General features: G+C 51.2%; 1 protein-coding gene across 1 annotated transcript in view; it reads right to left on the bottom strand.

The window, feature by feature from the left end:
* The window catches only part of LOC111150889 (paired related homeobox 1), an 84,046-nt gene that overhangs the window by 6,924 nt on the left and 53,213 nt on the right, over nt 1-23,909 (bottom strand). The window contains exons 2-3 of the mRNA XM_022508570.1: nt 10,507-10,682; nt 6,158-6,339 (exon numbers count right to left, since the gene is read on the bottom strand). Coding sequence (XP_022364278.1) covers nt 6,158-6,339; nt 10,507-10,682 — 358 coding nt within the window. The remainder of the gene's footprint in view (nt 1-6,157; nt 6,340-10,506; nt 10,683-23,909) is intronic.

The following is a 23,909-nucleotide window of genomic DNA, read 5'->3' as shown; positions in this document are numbered from 1 at the left end:
GAGTTTTGCAGTTTCCTAGGAGCATAACAAATGATAATATTTGCCCTTGATAAATGTTTAGGAAAGTTATAAATTTTCAAAAATGGATCCAACTTAGTCTAGCACATTGCACAGCTCTAAGAAGTAGGACACAAGAACAGAGCCCGTCTTACTTCATAGACGATTAACCGGGTTTGGAATAGCGCCCGCACTAAAGAATTACAAGTCTGTGCTCCGTCTGGTAGTTCGACATGGTTCTAGTTCCTCAACTTGCACTGAAAGAGCCATGGAGGCATGGAGCGGGCAGTCCGTTGACACACCAGTGACAAGCAAGACGTGTGACAGGCCAGAGAAGACAGAATTAATGAGTGGGTACTCTAGAGCCGCTTAGTCATGCTTTAAAGAAAGCATGAAAAGTAAGTTGGAGAGGACCCACTTCCCAAAGTGACAACAGACTCGAGAGAGCCTTGGCTGGCTGCCAGCGTGAAAGACTGTTGTGACCACCTGTTTCTCACGCCACCAAAACTTATAAAGGTCTGTGTTAGGCAGAGAGAGAGGATCTTGAAGTGTTTTCTCCCAAGACAAAAGCAAAGAGGGTTAATTAGCTATTTTCGACCAATTTTATAGGACCGTTCAAAATGTGAAACGAGCACTCATTCCTACACAAGAGGACACTTGCTGGGATCAGAAAGTGAGACAGAGACTAAGTGATCCGTATCGATGACGCACGTGATAACGTCAGGAGCTTAGCAGCACCGACAGGTCGGGCCCATGGTCCTGCCTTCTAAGAGCCACCTGCCCCTCTAACAGGACATGGACATGAGCTGAGCACAGGGACTGGGTTTATAGGATTTGGTGAAAGCATCTTTTCTCTCGAGTTTTGAAGAATGTCGGTTCTTTGTGCCTGTGACCAAGAAACTGCTTTGCCAAGTGAAGTGCATTGCGGAAGCGGAGACGAAACAGAAATGCTTGGGGCCCATCTGTTGATTCAGCAGCTCTGCGCCGGGACGTGTACGGAGCTGACACATTTAAGCAAGCTTGAAATCTTTCCATCTCCTTGTTTGGAGATTCTTAACAGATGGAGATCAGCCACAGACGGCAGAATGCTAACCACGCCGGGGTTCGGTTCCATTTGCACTGGGGACAAATCATTTTTGATCATTTCAACCTACCCCGAAAGGTTGTCGGGAGAAGGAGCGTGTTCAGATCGCTCCAAACACCAAGGAAGCGTGGAAAATTCTCCATACGGTATGATTCTAAACCAGGAGACTTACGGGCACCTGCCTCTCTGCTTTTCGAAACGCCCCACAAATCACCAAACACAAGAGGAGTGCTTGGGGGAAAATAGCGCCTGCCTCCGTTTTCAACGCAACTTCGTTTTCTCTTTGGCCCTCTCGGACAGATGATGACAAGCTGTTGAAAATTTCCCCCCAAAGACAACTCTGTCAGCCCGAGAAGTCTGGGTGTCATCCTGAGACCCTGAAGTTTCACCAGCTTGGGGTTTTTCCAAAGGCGGTGGAGCGCGAGGCCGCTGCGGCGCGGCGATGCTGGTGGCCGGAGGCGAGGCTCTGGCTGTGGCTTTTGCAGTGCGAGAACCAGGTGTACCCGCTCTACCTAAGCCAACGCCATACCCGCTCTCCTGTGGGCGTTTACTTTTAAAGAGAGACCCCATAAATCCTTCTGGAGGTGATCCTTTGTGATTTAAATAAGCATTTCTGAAATTCAGAAGCTGATTTTCTGCCTTAGCCTTCGGCTTGCGCTGTTTGCTCACGATCCTCCTGCCGCGTCTAACTTCCCCTCCTAGGGACGTTTTACACACGGGGCTGCATCTCTCTCTCTCGTCTCGAGGACTTTTGTGTGTCTTCTTTCACACGCACGTCCGCTACCGGGACTCGGACGCCCTGGGAGGTGTGGAGAAGGGAAAGGCCGCTCGCTCGGCCTTAGACGCAAGGCTGCATGAGAGCCTGACGACCCGACAGCCTGGGGAGCGGCTGGAGCCAGGACAAGAACACGGTTCTTCCGACCCCTGCCCCGTATCCTGTAGTCCCCTACTCCTAGGGTCGTAGCCTCAGCACCACGGGGAAGCAGGTTAGAGACGCAGCCCAGTCCTGAGCCGGACCTACAGAGCGCAGCGGCACTGCAACCGGATCCCAGGCGACTCACGTGCTCCGTAATCTCGGAGGAGCCTGCTCTTGTCTGTGCGACTCCCCTTAAGTTCAAGGACACATACGCCTGCGTCTCTGCTTCCCCATCGTATCCCCACTTGAGGACTTCACTGGTGGCGTTGCTAAAAACTGCCAAGACCCGCTTTCTCGAACACACTTCGTTCCCACTTGAACCCTACCCCCAGCAGCCACCCTCGTCCCCCTCTGACAAGTTACCTTTTCAGTGTCTTCCGTTAGAATCCGTTATGAAGCCCCTCGTGTAAACAACATCTTGGGAGGGACGAGGATCTATTTTTGAAAGCGTGAAAGGGAGAAATGAGCCAAATGCGTTCAGTGGATGTCAGGCAGCACCGTGACCACGAGCAAATGGGGGAGGAGGAGAAGGACGGGGAGGGGAGCCGTGGACAGGGACAGCTGGCCGCTCTCTCGCCTGTCACTAGTTTTCTTGGAAGCCCAGTCCTCCCTCTGGAACTGGCACTGATGACCCAGGCCATTCTCCAGCTCCCGCAGGAAAGGATGTTTCTGGGGAGAAGCTTCTCGACTACCTCATCTAGAATAACAGGTCAAAGTCTAGGATTTGGTTGGTCGCTGCTCCCCAGGAGGTGAAGTCACCACGAGATTTGTTGGACTTAATACCTCCGGTGCCGTGTGCGCCCTCCTTTGCCCACGGAAAACAGTTCTGATCTAAGCAGTGGGCGCATGCGCCAAAACCCAGCTTCCCCCCACGGGCGATGGGTAGATGAAGCAGGCACCTGCCGGGACAGCAGCGTCTGTGTCGGAGAACGCTTTGCTCCTCCTGCTGGTTCAGTTGCCTGCCTGACGTCATCACCCGTAACATGCTCGAGGGGACGGACGGGGCCATGTCGTGCTATAAATAGGGGGAACCATATGTCCCCGGTGACGCCTGTTGTTCTGGTGTCATTATTAATAGCACTCCCCTTTCACTTTCCGAAGTGTCCCAGCTTGGATGATAAATTATACAGCCACCATGCTGGATATAAAAGACACCCAGAAAAAAATGTGTTGGCTCTCTCCCACCCCATGATTCTGACCACATGCAAACGATTACTTTGAGTCTTGGTTCCCGCCCCTCCTCTTTCAGGGGAGAGCGGTGGAAGCCAGCGAGCTATCCTTTCTGGCAAAACGGCTCACTCTGCCTGGTCGCATGACTGAGCCACATCAGTCCTTCCAAGGGGTTGCTCACACACCCCAGAAGGCGGCTCTCAGTTGCACGCGTGCAACCCTGATCTGAGACAGACACTGAATCAGAGAGCATGTTTACAGTTTCCCAGTCTTACTCTTTTTACTACACTCAGTGTAATGGAAGCCTGAATCTGAATGAGAACGTGCTGATGTGGCCTAGTGTGCTGGACAGACACGGGCACCACGAGCCCTGGGTCTTACTCTGCTGGCTGAAGGCTTACACTTGGGCAAGTGTTCAGTTTCTTCTTTGGAACCAGAGCAAGGACAGAGCTAGCACACAGGAGCGTTCCAAGGATTAACCAAAAGAAATGCCTTTTAATGAATGTCACATGTGAGATAACTAACTTGACATAAATGTACCAACAGAAATAGCCAGTTAATTTTTTTTATAACACAAAAGGTCTCTCATTTCCTTTGCTTTTCAACACTTGTTTCTCTTTTATGTTTCCTAAACAAGACACATTTCCTACCAAGCTTCAAATTGTGAAACCATAATGTATTTTGGTCCTAAACAGAGCAGAAAAATCTCCGAGTAACAGAATAGCCTTGCCACTTTTAGAAATTAACCAAAATATAAACACTTCAGTCAACAATGGGTCAAAAACATTGATATTGATTAAATTAGTGTTTTAAACCATCATTCTTCTACTTCTATCTGGAGATTAATTCTTCATACAGAATATGAACAATCAGATTCTATGCGATTTTTAATTATTTTTTTACAAACTCTGTATCTAAGAGAAAAAACTATATAAAAGTATACCATGAAATGAGTCAAAAGCACTAGCTTATAAGATTTTTAAATGAAAACAGCAGACAAGATATGTACACTAAGGCTACACTATATAAAATACTGAACTCTAATTGCAAAAATAAACTAATTATATCAAGATGGTGGCATTATGAATGTTTCTTTAAAAATGTATCTAGTATTTCTACATAAATCTTTTAAAATAAAATAGAACATTTCCAAAAAAGGCACACACAAATTGCATGTTAATAATTTCAGCATGATGCCCATATACCAAGCGTGTATGATGCAGGCACTGGGGCTTGACCCTCCACTTAGGGGCAGGCAGTCTGGTCCAGTACTAATTCAGGGAGGATCTCAGCCTCACCCACGCAGTGTCGTGCCCTCAGGCTCTCTCTCAGGCTGCCAAGGACTACACGAAGCCAACTGGATAGCTTAGAGCTGGTGTGAAACGCTCCTAACAGGACCCAGGTAGGAAAAGGAGCAAGACTTCCTGGTCAGGACCAAATTCAAACCAGAGACCTTGAAGCATTAAGTGTTGAACCACATCCATTCCCCAAGCCATTGAATGAGTCTGTGAGCTAACAATATTTATCAGAGAAACAAAGCAGTCTTCTACCTATTTAAAATATTAAAAGATATGGGATTTCACAATGGTCTTCAAATGTGTTTTTAGTAAGTTTTCCAATGGGAAAAGAGTCTACATTTTAAATCGGACATAGAGATAGGACTAATCTTTTGAAATTAGCAAGGCTTACTATATCTGAGAGCTGAGAAATTTCCAGTTTCCCAGGTATGGGGTCTCTAAGTGCTAAAACCAACATAATTCAGGCTAATTGCACAATGGGGGATTAAAAAAAAAATCCGAATACAATTGTGGCATTTCTTTCAAGGAATTGATTTGGAACAGAAAGAACATTGAGGTGAGGCCTTATGCTTTGATTAAAACCATCAATTTTGAAAAGTATTTACATTTCACGAGTGTGGCTTTTCACGTTAGGAGCTGAACTTTAGCTGGGGGATAATCTCCTATAATTAGTTTAAGACCTCTCTTTAAAGCGTTGATTAACCTTCACAATAAAAAGGCAAATAAAAACATAATAAATGAATTTGTGAATACTTCTCCACTGCAGCTGGCCAGAGAGAACACGCAGCCTTGACCCTGTGTCTAAGAGTACTCAGGGTTAGGTTCAAAGAAAGGCACTTAAGAACAGTAACGATGCTTAGGTTCAACTTCCCTTGGGCTAAATTAATCTGTGTTATGTGAACAGCATAATAAATGGAGGTTAAAAGTCTTTCCAAGAAATTGAAATAGTACCCTGTTACTTGCTTCTTGAAAAATTTTCACCTTTTTAATATAAAAGTTTAGTATGAATCACACATTGTTTTTTAACTTTTAAAAACCCCACACGGACAAACTGGCCCCCAAAGCACTCCAGAGAAGTGAGAATTCGCAATAGAACAGGAAGGTATTTTGGATCATGAGCCATTCCCACCTGCTAACAAGGGACTGTGGCCATGAGCGTGGTAGGAATGGTTGTGGATGTCCCTTCCTTCCCTCTCTCTCGTTCCTTCCTCCCTTCCTTTTCATTTCCTTCCTTCTTGTCTTTTAATTCAAAATCAGTTTTACCATAACGTTCACCTTTGAGCCTACACTTGGAGCCTTACGAGTTAAATTTCTCCTTCAGCGTAATGAAACACATCTATCTTAAATTTGGAAGTGGAGTCAAGTTTTGTTCCTGAATGGTCACACGAGGGACTCTGGGCAAAGCTTAATGATCTTTTCTTTTAGATTCTTCCCCATCTTTGAAACCTTTGCAAGAGTTCCTGAGTCCGAGAGGAGATGGCTGATGGCCCGTCCCTCTCTCTTCTGCCCCAAACCCTGCTCCTGGGGCAACTAGTAATCTCCCGTGAAAATCTGGGGGTGTCAACAAGTTGAATGTCTCTGAAGAGGTTAACCCAGTAAGAAATGTCAGCCGCCGCACCAGCAGCTCTGAGCGGGACCGGCCGCTGAGAAACGTGTGCAAGTGGAGCAAGGGAGGGCGGGCCCGCCATTCACCTGTACGGAGAGGCCGTCCCCCAGGAGAGATAATCGGTGGGTCGTGGAGCAGGACGAGGTACGATGGGCTGCTCCACAGCAGTCACGTCCCCTGAGTAGGATTTGAGGAGGGAAGCGTTTTTGTTGGCCAGCATGGCTCTCTCGTTCCTGCGGAATTTGGCTCTTCGGTTCTGAAACCACACCTGGAAGAGTGTCGGGAGGAGAGCAGGGCACAGCGGGGAGAGGGAAACAAAGAAGAAGAGGTTACACGAATCACGCCAACGTCCTGGCCAAGGTTACCCTATAACCCCTCCCCAGGGAAGAGACGGGTCCGGTACAGCCTTCTTCCCAGAGCGATACAAAGATGCCACAGTCCTTCCCTGGCGGGCCGCGTGAGCTCACTGCCCTAGTATCAGAGACGATCACGACAGGCCCCTGCGGGGCCTCCATCACCACCCGCCCCCCGAAGAGGAGATCCAAGACCAACCCACAAGGCAGCAAAATGTGGTCTATAGCCCTTGTTGCTTTGTAATCAAGGAAAAGAGAAAAACCTCATTAGACCATGGAGACTGGCTTTTTTAGAAGTTTTTTTCAAAATTCTCCAAAGTGTGAAAATATCACCAGTTTTTGAAATGGTTACTGGACATTTAAAGAAAGTTCTCCGTGTGCAGATCCACTGGTGTCTGCAGCAAGAATCTACGAAGCAAGCGGTTTACTGGGGCCCTGCGAAGAGCACCAGCGCAGGGGCAGGAAGTTACAGCGAGAGGACCCGCCCCCGCTCGCGGCACACCTCTCATTTATCGAGAGCGGCCAGGGCTAGAAACTTCCGGAAGCACACTGCATTCATTGCTTCTACTGGTCGTGCTCATTCCATATACTGGGTTTTATTTTTTCTGTTTCAGAGTCGAGGAAACAGGTTCGACGAGAGTAAGTAATCTGTTGGCGTTCGCTGGGGTCGGAAGCGGCTGCGTTCCTGGGCTCGAGGACATCTGGCTCATGACCACTCCAGTCGTCCAGAGAGCCACGGAATCGTATGCAGTCATGCACTCATTCGAGAGCGCTTTTGGGGTCCCTGCCGTGTTCCAGAGTCTCTGCTAATTGCCGGGAGTGGGGAGATGAGGCTTATCTTCTGCTCATAAGCAGCTCCCAGTCAAGTAAAAGAAGACAGGCCCGTACGTTTGACAAACTGCAAAACAAATCTTTTAGGTACAATTAGCAGGAAATGCAGGTCGAGGCCTGGGAAAAAGCCATCCCGTGGTGTGGAGTGGGACAGCCTCATGGCTCCTGGGAGCACTGTTAGTGTAAAACACCACACGGCTAGTGCCCCGTGGGTCGTGCGGGTGGAAGGGCCGGGCAGAGGTCAGAGAAGGTGACTCTGGCGCTCGCCTTCTGGCTCCGCACGCACCCAGCTCTTTTGCTGCTCATGGGTCCTTGGCACTACTATTACCTTAATCGTTTTAAATGTAAATGGAATCTGCTTTCTATCATCCACGGCTCTCCACTGCTCACCGAATAGAACCGAAACTTCTTACCATAGAACAGAGTCTGCTCAGGAATGAGCTCTTGGTCCACCAACCCAGCCACATCCTGCCTCACACGGGCCTCTCGCATGGACCCTCCGTCATTCCAGCTCCCGCCCTGGGCTCGGGACTACCGGATGTGTTCAGTTGTTCCCTCCTCTGTACACTCAACCAAAGGCTCCCTCTGCCTGTGACAGTCCCCCTCTCCGTCCAGGCATCCAACGACTTGCTTTTCAAGATTTGACTTTAATATCACCTTCTTGTGAAGAATCGTAGTGGAAAGAACTTTAAAGTCTAATGGGGTTGGATCAAAACACCGGCCCCGCTGCTTTAAAATGCCGTCATCAGCGCCTCTGATCCTGGGCCTCCGCACCGCACAGAGACACTAATACTCACGGGGCTGTCACGAGGGTTGCGCAGAATGGGTGCTTCGTTTAAGTGTATTTTTACCCCTTTTCCCGGGGCAGATTTGATCATCCCTTCCTCTGGTCTATCACGAATTCTCGTGTACTCCTTGAGCGCAGGAATCATCTCCTACGTCAGGACAGTGTGGCGTGCGCATCTACCTTCTCTGTCTCCCACCGACAACACCCTGGAGGAGAGGGCCAGTGTCTTACTCATCCCCAACAAAGTGAAACATTTCCAAGAGTATAATAGGTGCTTGATAGATGTTCGAGGGGGAGAAAAAGAAAAGGAAAAAGAAAGAGGGAAAAAAATGAATTTTTGCAAAAGTGGTAAGATACGGCTTCCATCCAAGAGGATTCACAGACTCGTGGGGAAGTTGGCCCACAAAGGACTCAACGTAACAGTGTCATGTTGTGACGAATGCCATAAAGAAGGCCAAGGGACTGGTGCGGACTGGGGAAAGGGGACTTCCCGGAGGAGGAATAACGTGGGGGAGGAAGAGTTATGTCCACTCACATCCGAAATGTCCACAGCCCCCAGAGGGATCAGAACAGAGTGGGGTGAGAACGGAGGGAGAGAAAATAGCTCCAGCGTCTAAGAAAGCATTTGTTTGTCACTGTAGGGGGGCAAGACCGGCTCACGAACGGCTCTTCCACATTGAAGAAAGGAAGACTCCGAGCACGGCCCGTCCGGGTGCCCTTCTGTGCCAGTCAAAGTGGCGCTTCAAAGAGCTGCGGGTCTAAAATGACTCACTACACTGCGGCAGGCAAGGCCCAGGGCACAGAAGATGGGGGGGGTGTGAAGGGAGAGGAAGGGATTGAAGGTGGAAACGCAGAGCGCGTTTGGAGCGCAGTGGTTGGCAGCGAGGGGAAGAGGACGTGGGAAGGACGTGGGAAGGCAAACCCCGGGCTGTGCTTGGGATGGCAGAACGGAGACGACCCAACTGAGTCTCGTCCCTGCAGATCCTGTGGGTCCCTCTCAGCGCAGCAGGGAGGGCCCGCCAGGCAGTGCTGAGGGCCTCGCCCCCACGCGGGCAGGGGTCTAGACAATCTTCCCTGTCGCTGACCTCCTGTCTCCTCCCAGGGAGGCCCTTCAAGGTGAGGCCACCACTTCCCTACAGCGTGGCTCTGGCCAACGTTCTCCTCCGGCTGAAGGGCCCTCCAGGGCCCTCTGCATCGACTCAAGCATCCCTCAATGGATGCTGCTCCATCTTGCCCCAGTCCTGTCGGTGGAGAGATCTGTCACACGCAGGAAGAAATCCCTCAAGCCCAGACGAGCACAAACGCCAACGACCATTTCCTTGAGCGGACAGGACAGATGGGCCGGATCCGCGCCTGCCCTTGTCAGCCGGCCAGCTCCGGAGGACACCGAGGTCGTCACCTGCGGCCGCGACAGCGACACAGCCAGAGAAGGAGCGCTCGGCCGGACACGCGCCTCACTCCACATCTCCTCTGGGGCGTGAAAGCCTGAACTGTGTCTGCTTTCAGGTCCCAGCTGAGCCGCTCCGGCTGTGCGACACCGGGGGAGACGCTGGAAACTCTCTGTGCCTCAGTTTCCACATCTGCAAGGTGAGGGGCGCCCGCCACGTCCCTGAACCGGCCTGACGAGTAAACAGACCAGTTCACGTAAAGGCCTTAGAACCGCACTTGGCACAGAGGGTTCCAGAAGTGCTGGTGACGAGGCGATTATCGTCGTCACTAATCCGGCCGCGCTATCTCCGTGCAGCCGAGCTGTCACCGCGTGAACGTCGTAGGACGTGCTGCTCCCTGCGCTGTCCCGCGCGCCCTGCCTTCCCCCTTCACAGAGACACGGAGTCACCCCTAAACAGGCTCCCCGGGCAGCTCCTGATGCGCTCGTGTCCGCTCCCAGCAGGGCGCACGCCCCCCGCGTCTGCAGCCGAGTGTCCTGCCGGCCTGGACACTCCCGAAAGCAGCCCCAGGAGCTGAGACGCGGGGAGCAGAGACTCCATCATCTCTGCGGCGCCTCGCGCTCAAATCGGAAGCTGTGGGGGGGGGGCGTCAAACGCTCGGAAAACAACGCGGGTCACCGGATCTGCAGGGCCGGCGGCCGCGGGGCGAGCCCGAAGCGGGGCATGGTCCGCCCACCTAAGGGCTTGCAGCCGATTTGTAAAAATCCCGCGCGGGGTGCCCGGTGCTCCATCGGCAAAGCGTCCGCCTTCCACTCGGGCCACGACCCCCGGGGCCCTGGGTCGAGTCCCACGTGGGGCTGGCCCCGCCCCCCCGCCGGACCCCGCGACCCCCAGCCTCCTTCTCCCCCGCCCGCCGCGCCCCGCTGGTGCCCGCCCTCTCACAAGTCAATGACTAAAACCTTAAAAATAAATAAAAACGCTACGCTGCCCCCAGAAACAGGGTCTGACCGTGCCCCCGGGGGCCCTCCGGAACGGCCGCCGCAGCCCCGCGTGGAAGCGCCGCCGGCAGCGCGTACCTGCACTCGGGCCTCCGTGAGGTTCACGCGGCGCGCCAGGTCCTCGCGCACGAAGGCGTCGGGGTAGTGCGTGCGCTCGAACACGCGCTCCAGCGCCTGCAGCTGGCTGCTGTTGAACGTCGTCCGGTTCCTCCGCTGCTTCCTCTTCTTCTTCTCCTCGGAGTTCAGCTGGTCATCTGCGGCGGGAGAAACCGAGGCTGAGCGGCTACGGTCCCGGCGGGGTCCCCGGCCACGCCCTCCGGAGCGTCCGCAGGGCGACACCGTGCCCTGCGCTCCCTTCCTTCCTGCACTGTCAGCGCCCGGCGTCCCTCCCTCCGTGCGCAGCGGCGGGCACCGGGGCCCTTGGGTTCAGGCGCCGGCGAGCCCGGCGGTCCTGACGTCTGGGCCGCCTGCAAACCCGGGACCGGGACCGGGACCAGCCCCAACCGACAGGGAGACCGCGCGCTCCTGGACGCCGGCTCTGCCCGAGACGGCCAGGGACACCTCCCTGCTGCCCCGTTCTCCGGGCTTCTGCGGAGATGCCGGAGGAGAGAACCTTGCCGGGGGCCTTAGTTGTCTTACGTTGTCTTGTGGTCTTCAGTACAGTTTCCTACCAAGGAAATCAGCAACTCTCTGGTTCCTGCTCGTCAACGTACCCACATAGACCCGAGCGCAGAGGGACGCCTGGGTGGCTCAGTGGGTTGAGCCTCTGCCTTCGGCTCAGGTCATGATCTCAGGGTCCTGGGATCGAGCCCCGCATCGGGCTCTCTGCTCAGCGGGGAGCCCGCTTCCCCGTCCCCCCGACGCCTGCCTCTCTGCCTACTTGTGATCTCTGCCTCTCTCTGTCAAATAAATAAATAAAATCTTTAAACAAACAAACAAAAAACCACGAATGCAGAGTGAGTCAAACTGGTGAGCAGGATTCCCGTTTCCCCACGCGTTCTCCAGGGGACACCGAGTCATTCCTAACTCATGTGCTGGAGGCTCCATCCTCTTCTAAGGGCAGCGCCAAAGCCTCCGCCCAGATCAGGGAGGCGCCCCCACACCGCCCCGAGCCAGCTCAGGCCTGGGGCTCGCCGGATGAGAACCCCGCAGGGGGACCAGACCGCAAGATCTCTGAAACAGTCTCACCCAGGACCTTTGGGGAATCGTGACCCCAAGTTTTCACCTGTTTTCCTGTCGGTTCCCCCAAACACACCTTGGCAAGCGGCTCACCCAGCCCGCGCATGGGGTGACAGGGTGGCCGGCTGAGCACCCCCGCCCGAGCTGGCACCGACAGGAACGATGGATGCGGGAAGCTGAGCCAACACCAGCGAGCCACCCGGGAGGCCAGGCCACCTGCCGAGGCCACGCCGCGCCCAGAGATGTCCAGCGCAGGGGTGCGGGGCCCCAAGACACGTGCTCTGCTGGAGGAGCTGGACTTACACTTCCGCGGCCCTCCCCGCCGACTCCCAGCCTGGCTGGGGACAGACGGAGAGAAGAGCTTGGCCCCGGCTCCACACGCTTCAGAGAGGAGCTCCTGGGCCTTTTCCCACCATTTGACGTCTCCTGATCCTTTGGCCAGAGACACACAACACACTCAAGAAAGCGCCGGCTCAGTCGCTGAAGCCTCAACTCCTGATCTCAGCTCTGGTCTTGATCTCAGGAACATGAGTTCAAGCCCTGCACTGGGCTGCCGGCCGGGCCAGAGCCTACTTACAAAATAAATAAGTAGAAGCAACCAGCATGAATCCGGATCCTCAAGAGAAGTGACACCTGCCTGAGCTGTAATATTATTCTTGTCACAAACTGAGGGCACGATCTACATTTGGGTGTGGATTCGAAGTGTAGCTTGTATCCAGGAGCCCCCAGCCCAGATCCCTCAGTGCCTGACAACTGAGGCCTCCAAGTGGTTTTGCTCAGAGACCCCTTCTCCCGAGGGCGGAGCGGAGACCGCATGTTTCCTCGGGATGTCTCAAGCACCCGGAGAGAGCAGGTGCTTGTTGAACATGAAATGTCCTTGTCTTTTTGGGTTTCTGCTGAAAAACCCGGATAATCCCAATTCCATTCCCCCGGCTAAGAAGGACTGACACTTACTCCTTCTGTTTTAGGGTCGTGTTCACAGTCGACCACCTCCCTGACTTTGTTCCCTTTGTGGTATCTCCACCAGGAGCCTTGCGCCAAAGAAGCTGCTGTGACACTTTCGGTAAGAATGTCATTTCCGCAGCCTCCTGACACGGGAGCCAGTTGAACTAGCGCGATTTCGGGGACCAATCGAGGCCTGGAACGTTCCAGCCCACAGCCTGATTGTACCACTGTTCACCTAGCAGCAGAACCAGCCACAGTCACAGCCACACTAGAACCAAAGCCTGGGTCGGACAGCGCTCAGCAGGGGCCTTACCTCTGTGTTCTCCTTCGTATTTAAGTATTTGGAAGCTTTCCTGTGGTTTCCATTCTCTTTCCCCAGAGTCTTTCTGTCTACGGCCTTATCTGTCTTGTACTTCAGTCTCTCTAGGTCATCCGGGCCTTTTTGACAGCAGCACAACGTGCCTTTCATGCTCCTCTCAAACAGGGCTCGGGAAAAACCTGCAGATTCCATCCTGCCCAGGACTGAGACCGATCAGACAGACCCTGGACGATTACGTTTCTTCACATGACGGAAACCCCTTATTAAGCCAATCCTACGATTTGTTTGTTTCCCTCAAAGAGAACTCTTTCTCTGATAGAGCCACAAATTCTAAATTCTTTATGCTGTTTTATGAGCCTTTTCTTTTAGTGCTGCCAAACCGTAATCAAGAGCAAGAATATTTTATGTTTTGTTCTTAGCCCTACAACCTGCTACATAATCTCTTGGTAGTTCTTTGAAACCTTCCACCGTTCGCTCAAATTCCACCGACTGTCCACCAGAAACCACCAGCTCCCCTGACGTGGGAGGAAGGGAAATGGAGAATTATAGTTTATGACACAGAATAAATAGCTATGATGACCTGAAACGAGGCCAGCAAAAGTTTCCCAGTGAATGTTCTTGTTGTTTTTAACAAATGAAAACACCAGTCCGGATCATGCTGAAGGTGAGAAAAGACACAAAGAACAGGGGTCCGAGGAGCCTGGATCTGGCAAACGTCCTCCCTAGCGCCGGCGTAAGGGAACGAGACGATGAGTCGGCAACAGGGGCAGCTCGAGCGGCAGCCCATGGGCTCGGCTGTCTTTGCTCACCAGCCACAAGCTGTTTTCCTCCAGAACACAGAAGACGGGACCCAACCCAGCCCCCTGGGCGGCCCGAGAAGAGAGGTGCACGTCGCAGAGCTTTACAAAGGCCTCATTCGCGGCGCCTGTGAGAAGCCCTTTTTCGCAGATTCTGGACGCCGGCTGAGGGAGGGGGGAGAAGGTCGTGTGTGTGTTGTTGGAGGGGGTCGTCTTTCCTGTAAAACCAGTCACGGTGCAGGTCGATTTTAACACACGCTGCCCAAGGACACCGGTGTGGAACTGGCGGTCGGGGGCGTCTCAGGCTTTGGGGTTCTGGAGTGGGCGGGACGCAGCGAGGGCGCGGGTGCGACTTTATCAGTCGCAGCATTTCTGATGCGAGGTGTTTGTGGTTTTTATGAACGATTATGTATTTTTACGTGTGTTGTGGATGACTGAGTAAATTGCCAGTTACGGCCGCGATTTCTAATAAAAAAAAAAGCACAATGGCCCTGTGAGCAGGTGTACTTTCACGTGGAATCATGAGTCATAGAACACTGGCACCACAGGAAGCCAAAGAAGTTGTCTGCTTCCACCCTCTTATTTTATAGAGGAGGGAAATGAAGGCTCGAAGAAGGAAGTGAGAATTCCCGCAATCACGACGCCGGTGTGCCTGAGCCGGAGCTGGAAGCCTGCCCTGCTAAGGCCGCTGCGGCCTCAAGGGCAAGCGACCGTGGTCACGCGCATGAGGCGTCAGAGGCACAGAGGAAACCATGACCCTGGGAAAATGTTATAGGAAATGCAGGCTTTTCCACATGAATTCTACAAAGAGGGTCTGAGATAGAGGGTCCCTGTGTATCGCGCGTGTCATTCCTACCAGACGAGTCACAGAACCGTCAACTGTCTCATCTGGAAGAGCGACTTTGATCCAGATGTTCTCAAAGTTTCTTTTCCCGTGGCCTCCACTCCTCTCCGCTTCATCAGTTAAACATGAGCAGGTTTTTACGAAGTCGCAAACCCCATTTTCCGTCTCCTCTCTGCATCCTTATTAGCCCTTCACTCATTCATTTCAGGACACGACACAGTTCAAAACCTCTGTTTTGTATGATGCATCCCAATGTGACCTCCTCTAAGACTGCGATAATTTCCATCCATACTGATCTCTCCATTCTCTTAATCCCTACATATATTTTAGTGTGTAATCAAATACTTAAAAAAATGATGGTTCAGTTCTATCAGAGTCAATGTTATGTCACCTCTGTGCGCTCCTATATTCCTGTGGAAATGACTGAGGGTCTCTTGATAAATGATGAGACAATAAAATCTTGAAACAGTCATGGTAGTGTTGTGGCATAAATGCAGTCCCAGAAACTTAGAACTCTGGTGATTCACCTGAAGTTTTGAAGGCTGAATAATTTCTGAATTCCCAATTATTCTTTTTAACAATCCCTAGCAAATAACTAGGTTAACAGTATCTTTTGTTTCTGGATAACTTTACCCGTGGAGGAAAGAACCTTCACCATCTCTTCTTCAGACAGGTTAGTAGAGATGGGAGGAGCTGTGTGGTTCTGATTCCTTTGTAAATTAAGAAATTAGTCTTTATTTTTATTCTGTAGTAGAAAAGAGGCTCCAAGACAAAGGAAGGGTTCAAACAAGGAGAAACACTGGTGAGAATGAGATGTTAAAGGGAACAACCCTTGTGATGGATGCGGATGAGAACACATGGGACCGTCGCTCCCGAGTCCTCAGTGGGAGGCCCCGTGCGTTCAAGTACAAGTTAAAGGGAGCAACAGCTCTGTGCGTCCCCAGGGCTGGAATCACAGGGGACCCCACATCTGGCTGCCAAAGCTGCCCTGAAGGCTGGGTGGGGAAGCTGACGTGAGGAGGGCGGTCCTCTGACAGGGGACCCGGTGGCACGGGCGACCCCAGCTCCCGAAGGCCTCGCACTCGCCAGGCGGCTTCCCTTACCTCCCAAAGACCCCGACCCTCTTCTGCTCTGCATCTGGTGGGAGAAGCCTTGGAAATTCCAAATAGGCCAGCCAAATGTAATTTAAAGGTACAGCAAAAACATATTTTAGGAATAAAATCTGAAGAAAAATGTGTTTCGTATGCCTGAGTCACATCAATTTGGAAAGAAATCTGATGCAAGAAGATAAAACGCCAGCTTCAGTAGCAGAGACCAACCACCACATCAAAGCCTGCCTTCTTTCTTTTGGTCGAAAACATGGCAGGCGAGCGGATCTACAGAGCAGCCCGCTGATCATTTTATGGGCATTGAAGAATGTTTTCAAAGGAACTTACATTGCACAACATCTACTTACTTTAATGGGATTTGTGTGGTTCGGGCCCTGCAACCTTTGGAAAATTGAAGGGAAGTGTAATTGCAAAAGCCACTAAAAACTGCTTCGCTTTTCTTGCAAGGCCTATGAAAAGCAGCGAGATATAGCTGCGGCGTTCCCTTGAGTTTCTTTGGTTACACTAAGCTCCGATTGCAATTAGGACTGTGTCCTTTTAGTATGTGCCCGATAAATGGCACAGGGGTCATTTCACTGGGATGACTGTTGCAGTGTAGACCAAGCCTAGCGCATCACGAAGACCAAAGCCAAGTTTAACGGTGCACCCACGCCTTGTCAACAGCACAGCTGAGCTCCTCCACCACGGAGTCCCGGCAGCTCTCAGGACCGACTGGGTCTCTGCCGACGCGGAGGCCGGCTGTGGGGCAGCGCTGGTCACACTGAAGCTGCCGGACCTTGAACTTCGCGTCATGGTCCTTGTGCAAATTTCTTTCTTTACGATCAACTTGGCAAATAACACTATTTATTTTTAGTCAAGTGTCAGTCCTAAGCCTTAGAAGATAGCATGAAAACACCTCAGATGTAATTTTGGGGACATACATCCTTTGGAGAATAAAATGCTCTTAAAAGTGTACAATATTATTTGTAATAGTTTTGCCCCCAAAGCTGAGCCAGTCGCTCTGTGTAAAGCTACCGCGGTTTCACGTGGAGACAGCTCAGAGTTCAGCGCTCAGCACGGCGGACGCTCCTTCGGAAGACAGAAGCCTGCAGGGCCCGAGGTGTCCTCGCGCGACCTGTGCTGCTATTGACTCTGTCTCACGGGTTCGCTCGCACCTCTCCAGGCCAGAGCCTTTCCCAGAGAGCCGCGACTCCGGATCACCTCATCTACTTTAACTCTCTTAGGATGTTTTTCTGAAAGGATTCCTGACCGGAACCCCGAGGAGAGCCGACGTAAAGCCTCCCCAAGCAGCCCCGTGCCGGAACCCTGGCTCTCTCCTGGGACTCGATGCATCATTTCCCCCATGCTGGGACCTGCCATGTGACTCTGAGTCTGCTTGACTGTAACCTCGGAGTACGACATGTATGTTTGCATCCAGTGCTCAGTAAACACGGACGGAGGATCAGATGTAAAACACTCATGTACCGGAATTATTACAGGACTTCAATTACCCAACAAACACGTTCTCTTGTATGAAAAATAAAATAAAATCCTGGCTTCAGATATGTAACCTACTCCCAATTTCTTTACGGATGAATTAGTTATTCACCTACTTTCAAGTCATTTCTACATGTCAAAAAACAAAACAAAACAAACAAAAAACCGGAAAATGAGAGTCTTTCCATCTGTGCCAACTGAACAGCCATTGGGAAGGGGGCACGGCGAGGGGGAGAATGCAAGGTGAACCGGCTTGGGAACCGAGAAGACCTGTGCTCTCCCACAGGCCCAGCTACTTACTGACTGCGTGGCCTTAGATAAGCCACCTTCCTTCTCTGAGCCTCAGTTTACAAAACAGTAAAAGGGAGGTAAGACGACCTGCTTTCTCGGGTCATTGGACAGTGCGATGCGCACGCGGCGGGCACACGGTCTGGCACACGGGAGGCACAGGGCAAGGGCAGGCTTCACGGCAACCGCCGCTGTCACGGTTTCTCCTCAGAGACAGACTGACTGCTCGAAGCCACTGCTGTTGTTTCTTTTTTTCCTTCTGTTCACTGTTTGTTGGTATTTAATCGGGAAGATTTCTATCACAGAAAAACTGCAGAGAAAGTGAGAAAACCACCCACATATGTGACGCGGCTTCGTTGGTCTGAATTTGGCTACTGGACCACGGAGTGAGATCTATGGAGCTTGACAAACGAACAAAAGCTTTAAGAGTCAAGATCTGAGATGTGGTGGTTGATCCAAAATTGCACCACAGAAGTCATGCACAGACGTTTGTCTGAAAAGCCCCATTTGGGACATTCTTTCTGCTAGTCAACTCCTGGCTTTCTAACAAGACAATTTTCCTTTCTCAATTCAGATTTTGGGGAAACGTTCAGAAAGCAGGCAGATTCTACACTCAAAGACAGGTAAGCTACGGGCACTTTTAACAAGTAATCTCATTAGAAATGAATTAGAAAGAAAAAAAAAAAAGACAGGAAACAGGAAGAAGGCCAAGGGCTAAAGCCAGGCTATGAAAATTCAGTGATTTCCCAGCCTGTGTGCCTTGGGTCGACTAATTTGGTTGCCACATGTCTAAAAACACAAATCTTGGGTCATATTACTCAATATTTATTCAGTGATTTTTTTTCCCCTAAATATCTGAGCCCTTTGGTAAATGCCAACGGGATAAGAAGAAAACCAAGAAAGGCAAAGTTCTGGGAAAAGAGTGAGTTCTGACTGAGATTTTAAGAGCTTTCTAAACTTGCCATATTCCAGGTGTGTGGTCCCCACGAAAGCCCTGGTATTCGAGCAGGATCACCGAGCTCTAGATGAACCATAAGGCCCTGTCTTCTGCTGATGGCCGTTCTCCTTTGTAGTAAGACTGTCGTCGCTTTGAAAGAGACACAACATCAATCTTGACATTAGCCGCAGAAATTGGTGTCTTCATGGGAGGTAACCACTCTGAGTCGTATTTTTTAATGATTCATTTTTTGGGGGGAGAGGGGTAATAAATTTTAATGTTCTAAAGAAAAATCTGGGGTAAAAACAGATTTAAAAAAAGCACAGTTGAAAGCAGAGAGCAGCGGAGACACACGCGCAGTTAATGACGAAGCTCGGGCCCTGGAAGAACCGCAGTGACGGACCAAGACTCTTCACTGGAGAAAAGACAATTGAGAGGCTATCGTGGGGCATTTAAAAACCCGAGAAGAGAGACATGACTTCACTTCCTTAACTTTTTCATCTCAAGTTGTTTTTCTCTTCTTTCTTTCCTTTTTCTTTCATCTCAAGTTTTAACTGTAGGACAAGCAGCCTACAGCACAGAAAGCCACAGGGGACAGGGAATTCACTTCTCACTGCAACAAGAGAAGGAACCAGGGTGATTTTGTGCTGACACCAGACAGAGTCAAAGAGGGACCCACAGAGAACTGCAGCCCCTCATAGCAGTTTTTCTGTCTTCGACGTCGGACTGCTATGGAGCCCGGACTATGCTAGCACGGTCAACAGAAGAGGCTTGCTGTTTTCCAATGATGTTTGAGTGGAAGGAAATTAAATTCTGTCTCTCTCTTCTTTCCGGTTCATGTATTTATTTCAGCGAGAGACAGCGTGCCCCCGAGTGGGGGCCGAGGGAGAGGAAGAGAATCTCCAGCAGACTCCCCGCTGAGCGTGAAGCCTGACGCTGTGCTCTGTTCCGGGACCCGGAGATCAAGGCCTGAGCCAAAGCTGAGAGTCGGACGCTTAACCGACTGGGCCACCCAGACACCTCTAAAATTCTCTTTTAGGAGTAAGAAGAGCCAAATGTAAACAGCGATTTAAGCTCAGTATTTTGTGGAGGAAGAGGCCGTGCCGTAACATTTCTGCATTTCAATCTTGTCTGTAAAACGGGTTGTAAAATACAAGATAGAAACAACACATGTTTTTAAAATTGTCACAATCAGGCATACACACTTCTTCTATTTTGTTTTAAATTCTCACGTGGAACAATTGTACAAACGGCTTTGCGGAGGCAATCAGGAGGCTCAGATTCTAATCCAGCAGGATTACTGGTCAAATCTGTGACGTTGGGCCTCAGCGTCCTTATGGCAAAATCACAAGTTTGGACCCGGTGACTAAGATCTCCTCCAGATCCAGCACTGCAGGTTTGTAGGATTGTTTTGTATTTTCCTTAACTAGTCCAACAGAAAACTTTCAATCATAGCTTATTTAAGGCAGTGGCTGAATCTTGTCCTTTTGTGGTTATTGTTGTGTTTTTGGTTTTGCTTTGTTTCATTTTGTCTTTGTTTGAGAACACCTTTGGCTAGGTGACAGAGTGGATGAGGGCTATTGTTACCCATGCTTGGGAAAAGCCCAGGTGACCGGCCTGTTCCTCCACACCGAGAGCCCCCTACAGAGATCAGTCTCCAAGCTGGAAGCAGCATGACTCTATTTCAAAAGAACTAAGTTCACCTATAAGCACAGTAGAGAGAAAGAGGAAACCGGAAGGTTTCTAAGAGACTTGAAATGAGCAGACAGAAATGAGAATGACCATTTCTCTTCTTTCTCCTACCAGCCTTGACCCCCTGACCATGGGTGAGCTGACAGTGTCTGTATCAACCAGCTTAGGCGAATCCCCAAAGTGAGGTCACTAACGATGGTCACATCAATCCTGAACTTTTACACCTGGTTCATGCATTTGAACACATATTTATTGAGAGCGTGAAGCATGCTGGGCAGAGAGGCGCTCGACAAGATACAGAGAATGATCGTACGTGTAGTCCGCCTTCAAGAACTTTATAACTGGTGTGGGGAAAGAAGTCACAAGTACTTGGAAAGTGAAGTGACAGTAACAAAAAGATACCCCAGTAGGGGTGGCGGCCGTCAGAGCCAGTAATGGGCCAGGGAGGAGGGCAGAGACAGCGGCACGGGAGGTAGGTCAGAAGACGGTCTGCCAAGGCTTCCTCTGTCTCGCTGAAGTCCAGCATCCCTCTCTCAGCCATGCTGTGACGTGTCCCTCCATTCACCCCACTCTAGTTGTGCTGCGGACCGTGGTGACCTTTTCTTTGTCTTTCCTTTCTGTTCTTCTTTGGCCTTGATTCCACCTGACAACACATCCTAGGCCTTACCTGTAGCCATTGAGTCTTTATCTTGATGGTTCCTTGTCCTCCTCCAAGCGTCAGTCACCTGTCAGCAATCCCAGGGACCTTCTCTGATCACCAGCCAGAAGCAGCCTTCCCCTCATGGTCCTCTGTCCAGCATCTGAACCACCTGCCTCCTAACAACACTTCTGACCAAATGTGATTACAGCTGCTGACCGTCACACTAGAAGACGAGCTCCGTGATGAACCTTCTCTGACTTATTAACTGTATATCCCAGCATCCTGGCACACCGAGGCCCTTCTTTGGAATGACAGAATGGATAGGTCAGTGGCGCCGGGTGAGATGCCTATCTGGGGGCCATGTGGGGGGCTCAGTCGGTTAAGCATCTGCCTTCAGCTCCAATCATGATCTTGGGCTCCCTGCTTGTTGGGAGTTGGCTTCTCCCTCTCCCTCTCCCCTCCCCTGCTCATGCTCTCTCTCTCTCTCAAATAAATAAATAAAATCTAAGAAAGAACAAAGAAAATGCCTATTTGACACACCCTGATCAACTCACATGCAGCCACCAAATCTGACAGCCCCTTCTGGGGTGAGTTTCTGGAAAGCCTTGGCACACAAATTTTCCTGATGAAGGTTTACTGCATTGTTTATAAGACGCGTAAATTCCAGGAGCATGTGTTACTCAGGCTTTTCATGTACTTTCTCTGTGCAAGACTTTGCGTCAGTAATCATCTCCCCAAATTAGAAGGCGAGCCTTGAAGGTGGGCGAGCAAAGCCTAGAGAACGGCGCCCCGTACTTCGTAGCAGCACCCAACAAGTGTTTGGCTTTGATAATGATGACACATACGGAACTCCTGACCATTTTAGACACGTCCTGGCACACTCATTTCTATGTGCCAAAAATCATGTTTAGCTTCAGGTTGTATTTCTTGTAATTAGTCCTTTTCTAGTCACTGTGTTTTCTGTTCCTTTTCACTGGCAAAGGAGCTTGGGCAAAAGCCGGCGACTTCATTCTCCAGCCTACAGCGACATGACTGCCTGCCAGGCACACCTAAACCTTAATTATATAGTGATTTCCCCTCCAAGGATGTGTGACTCTTTTAGCTAGGAAGGAAGCTGATGCACTAAGGTCACATGAGGGGAAAAAAGAGGTTTCAGGCAAAACACTCAAAAATCCATGTGGAATAATCTTATTCTACTGAATCATGTCCCTGTTGTTGAACAGCCCTAAAGAACTCCTTGTCATTAGGTGATTCTGTCCGCCTGGAGTGGAAACCCATGAGTAATCTATGTGTCACTGTGACTCATGTCATGGTCACCATTTCCAGCTCCCCATCATCTGAGTGTTGGCAGGAAGAAGTCATACCTCAATTCATAACAGGCAGAAGTCAGGATAGAGGAAAGACCTAATAACAAATCTTATTGATTAAAAGAAAAGATAACCAGAGGCGCCTGGGTGGTTCAGTCGGTTGAGCCTCTGACTCTTGATCTCAGCTCAGGTCTGATCTCAGGGTTGTGAGTTCAAGCCCCACAATGGGCTCCACACTAGGTTTGGAGTCTACTAAAAGAAAGAAGAAAGAAAGAGAGAAAGGAAGGAAGGAAGGAAGGAAGGAAGGAAGGAAGGAAGGAAGGAAGGAAGGAACTCAGTGGGTTGAGCCTCTGCCTTCGGCTCAGGTCATGATCTCAGGGTCCTGGGATCGAGCCCCGCATCGGGCTCTCTGCTCAGCGGGGAGCCCGCTTCCCCGTCCCCCCGACGCCTGCCTCTCTGCCTACTTGTGATCTCTGCCTCTCTCTGTCAAATAAATAAATAAAATCTTTAAACAAACAAACAAAAAACCACGAATGCAGAGTGAGTCAAACTGGTGAGCAGGATTCCCGTTTCCCCACGCGTTCTCCAGGGGACACCGAGTCATTCCTAACTCATGTGCTGGAGGCTCCATCCTCTTCTAAGGGCAGCGCCAAAGCCTCCGCCCAGATCAGGGAGGCGCCCCCACACCGCCCCGAGCCAGCTCAGGCCTGGGGCTCGCCGGATGAGAACCCCGCAGGGGGACCAGACCGCAAGATCTCTGAAACAGTCTCACCCAGGACCTTTGGGGAATCGTGACCCCAAGTTTTCACCTGTTTTCCTGTCGGTTCCCCCAAACACACCTTGGCAAGCGGCTCACCCAGCCCGCGCATGGGGTGACAGGGTGGCCGGCTGAGCACCCCCGCCCGAGCTGGCACCGACAGGAACGATGGATGCGGGAAGCTGAGCCAACACCAGCGAGCCACCCGGGAGGCCAGGCCACCTGCCGAGGCCACGCCGCGCCCAGAGATGTCCAGCGCAGGGGTGCGGGGCCCCAAGACACGTGCTCTGCTGGAGGAGCTGGACTTACACTTCCGCGGCCCTCCCCGCCGACTCCCAGCCTGGCTGGGGACAGACGGAGAGAAGAGCTTGGCCCCGGCTCCACACGCTTCAGAGAGGAGCTCCTGGGCCTTTTCCCACCATTTGACGTCTCCTGATCCTTTGGCCAGAGACACACAACACACTCAAGAAAGCGCCGGCTCAGTCGCTGAAGCCTCAACTCCTGATCTCAGCTCTGGTCTTGATCTCAGGAACATGAGTTCAAGCCCTGCACTGGGCTGCCGGCCGGGCCAGAGCCTACTTACAAAATAAATAAGTAGAAGCAACCAGCATGAATCCGGATCCTCAAGAGAAGTGACACCTGCCTGAGCTGTAATATTATTCTTGTCACAAACTGAGGGCACGATCTACATTTGGGTGTGGATTCGAAGTGTAGCTTGTATCCAGGAGCCCCCAGCCCAGATCCCTCAGTGCCTGACAACTGAGGCCTCCAAGTGGTTTTGCTCAGAGACCCCTTCTCCCGAGGGCGGAGCGGAGACCGCATGTTTCCTCGGGATGTCTCAAGCACCCGGAGAGAGCAGGTGCTTGTTGAACATGAAATGTCCTTGTCTTTTTGGGTTTCTGCTGAAAAACCCGGATAATCCCAATTCCATTCCCCCGGCTAAGAAGGACTGACACTTACTCCTTCTGTTTTAGGGTCGTGTTCACAGTCGACCACCTCCCTGACTTTGTTCCCTTTGTGGTATCTCCACCAGGAGCCTTGCGCCAAAGAAGCTGCTGTGACACTTTCGGTAAGAATGTCATTTCCGCAGCCTCCTGACACGGGAGCCAGTTGAACTAGCGCGATTTCGGGGACCAATCGAGGCCTGGAACGTTCCAGCCCACAGCCTGATTGTACCACTGTTCACCTAGC

Source organism: Enhydra lutris, unplaced genomic scaffold, assembly GCF_002288905.1.
Source record: "Enhydra lutris kenyoni isolate GAN:26980312 unplaced genomic scaffold, ASM228890v2 scaffoldscaffold24, whole genome shotgun sequence".
Classification (NCBI taxonomy): Eukaryota; Metazoa; Chordata; class Mammalia; order Carnivora; family Mustelidae; genus Enhydra; species Enhydra lutris.
The sequence above is the reverse complement of the archived record's forward strand: the minus strand, read 5'-3'. Positions and strand labels throughout refer to the sequence as shown.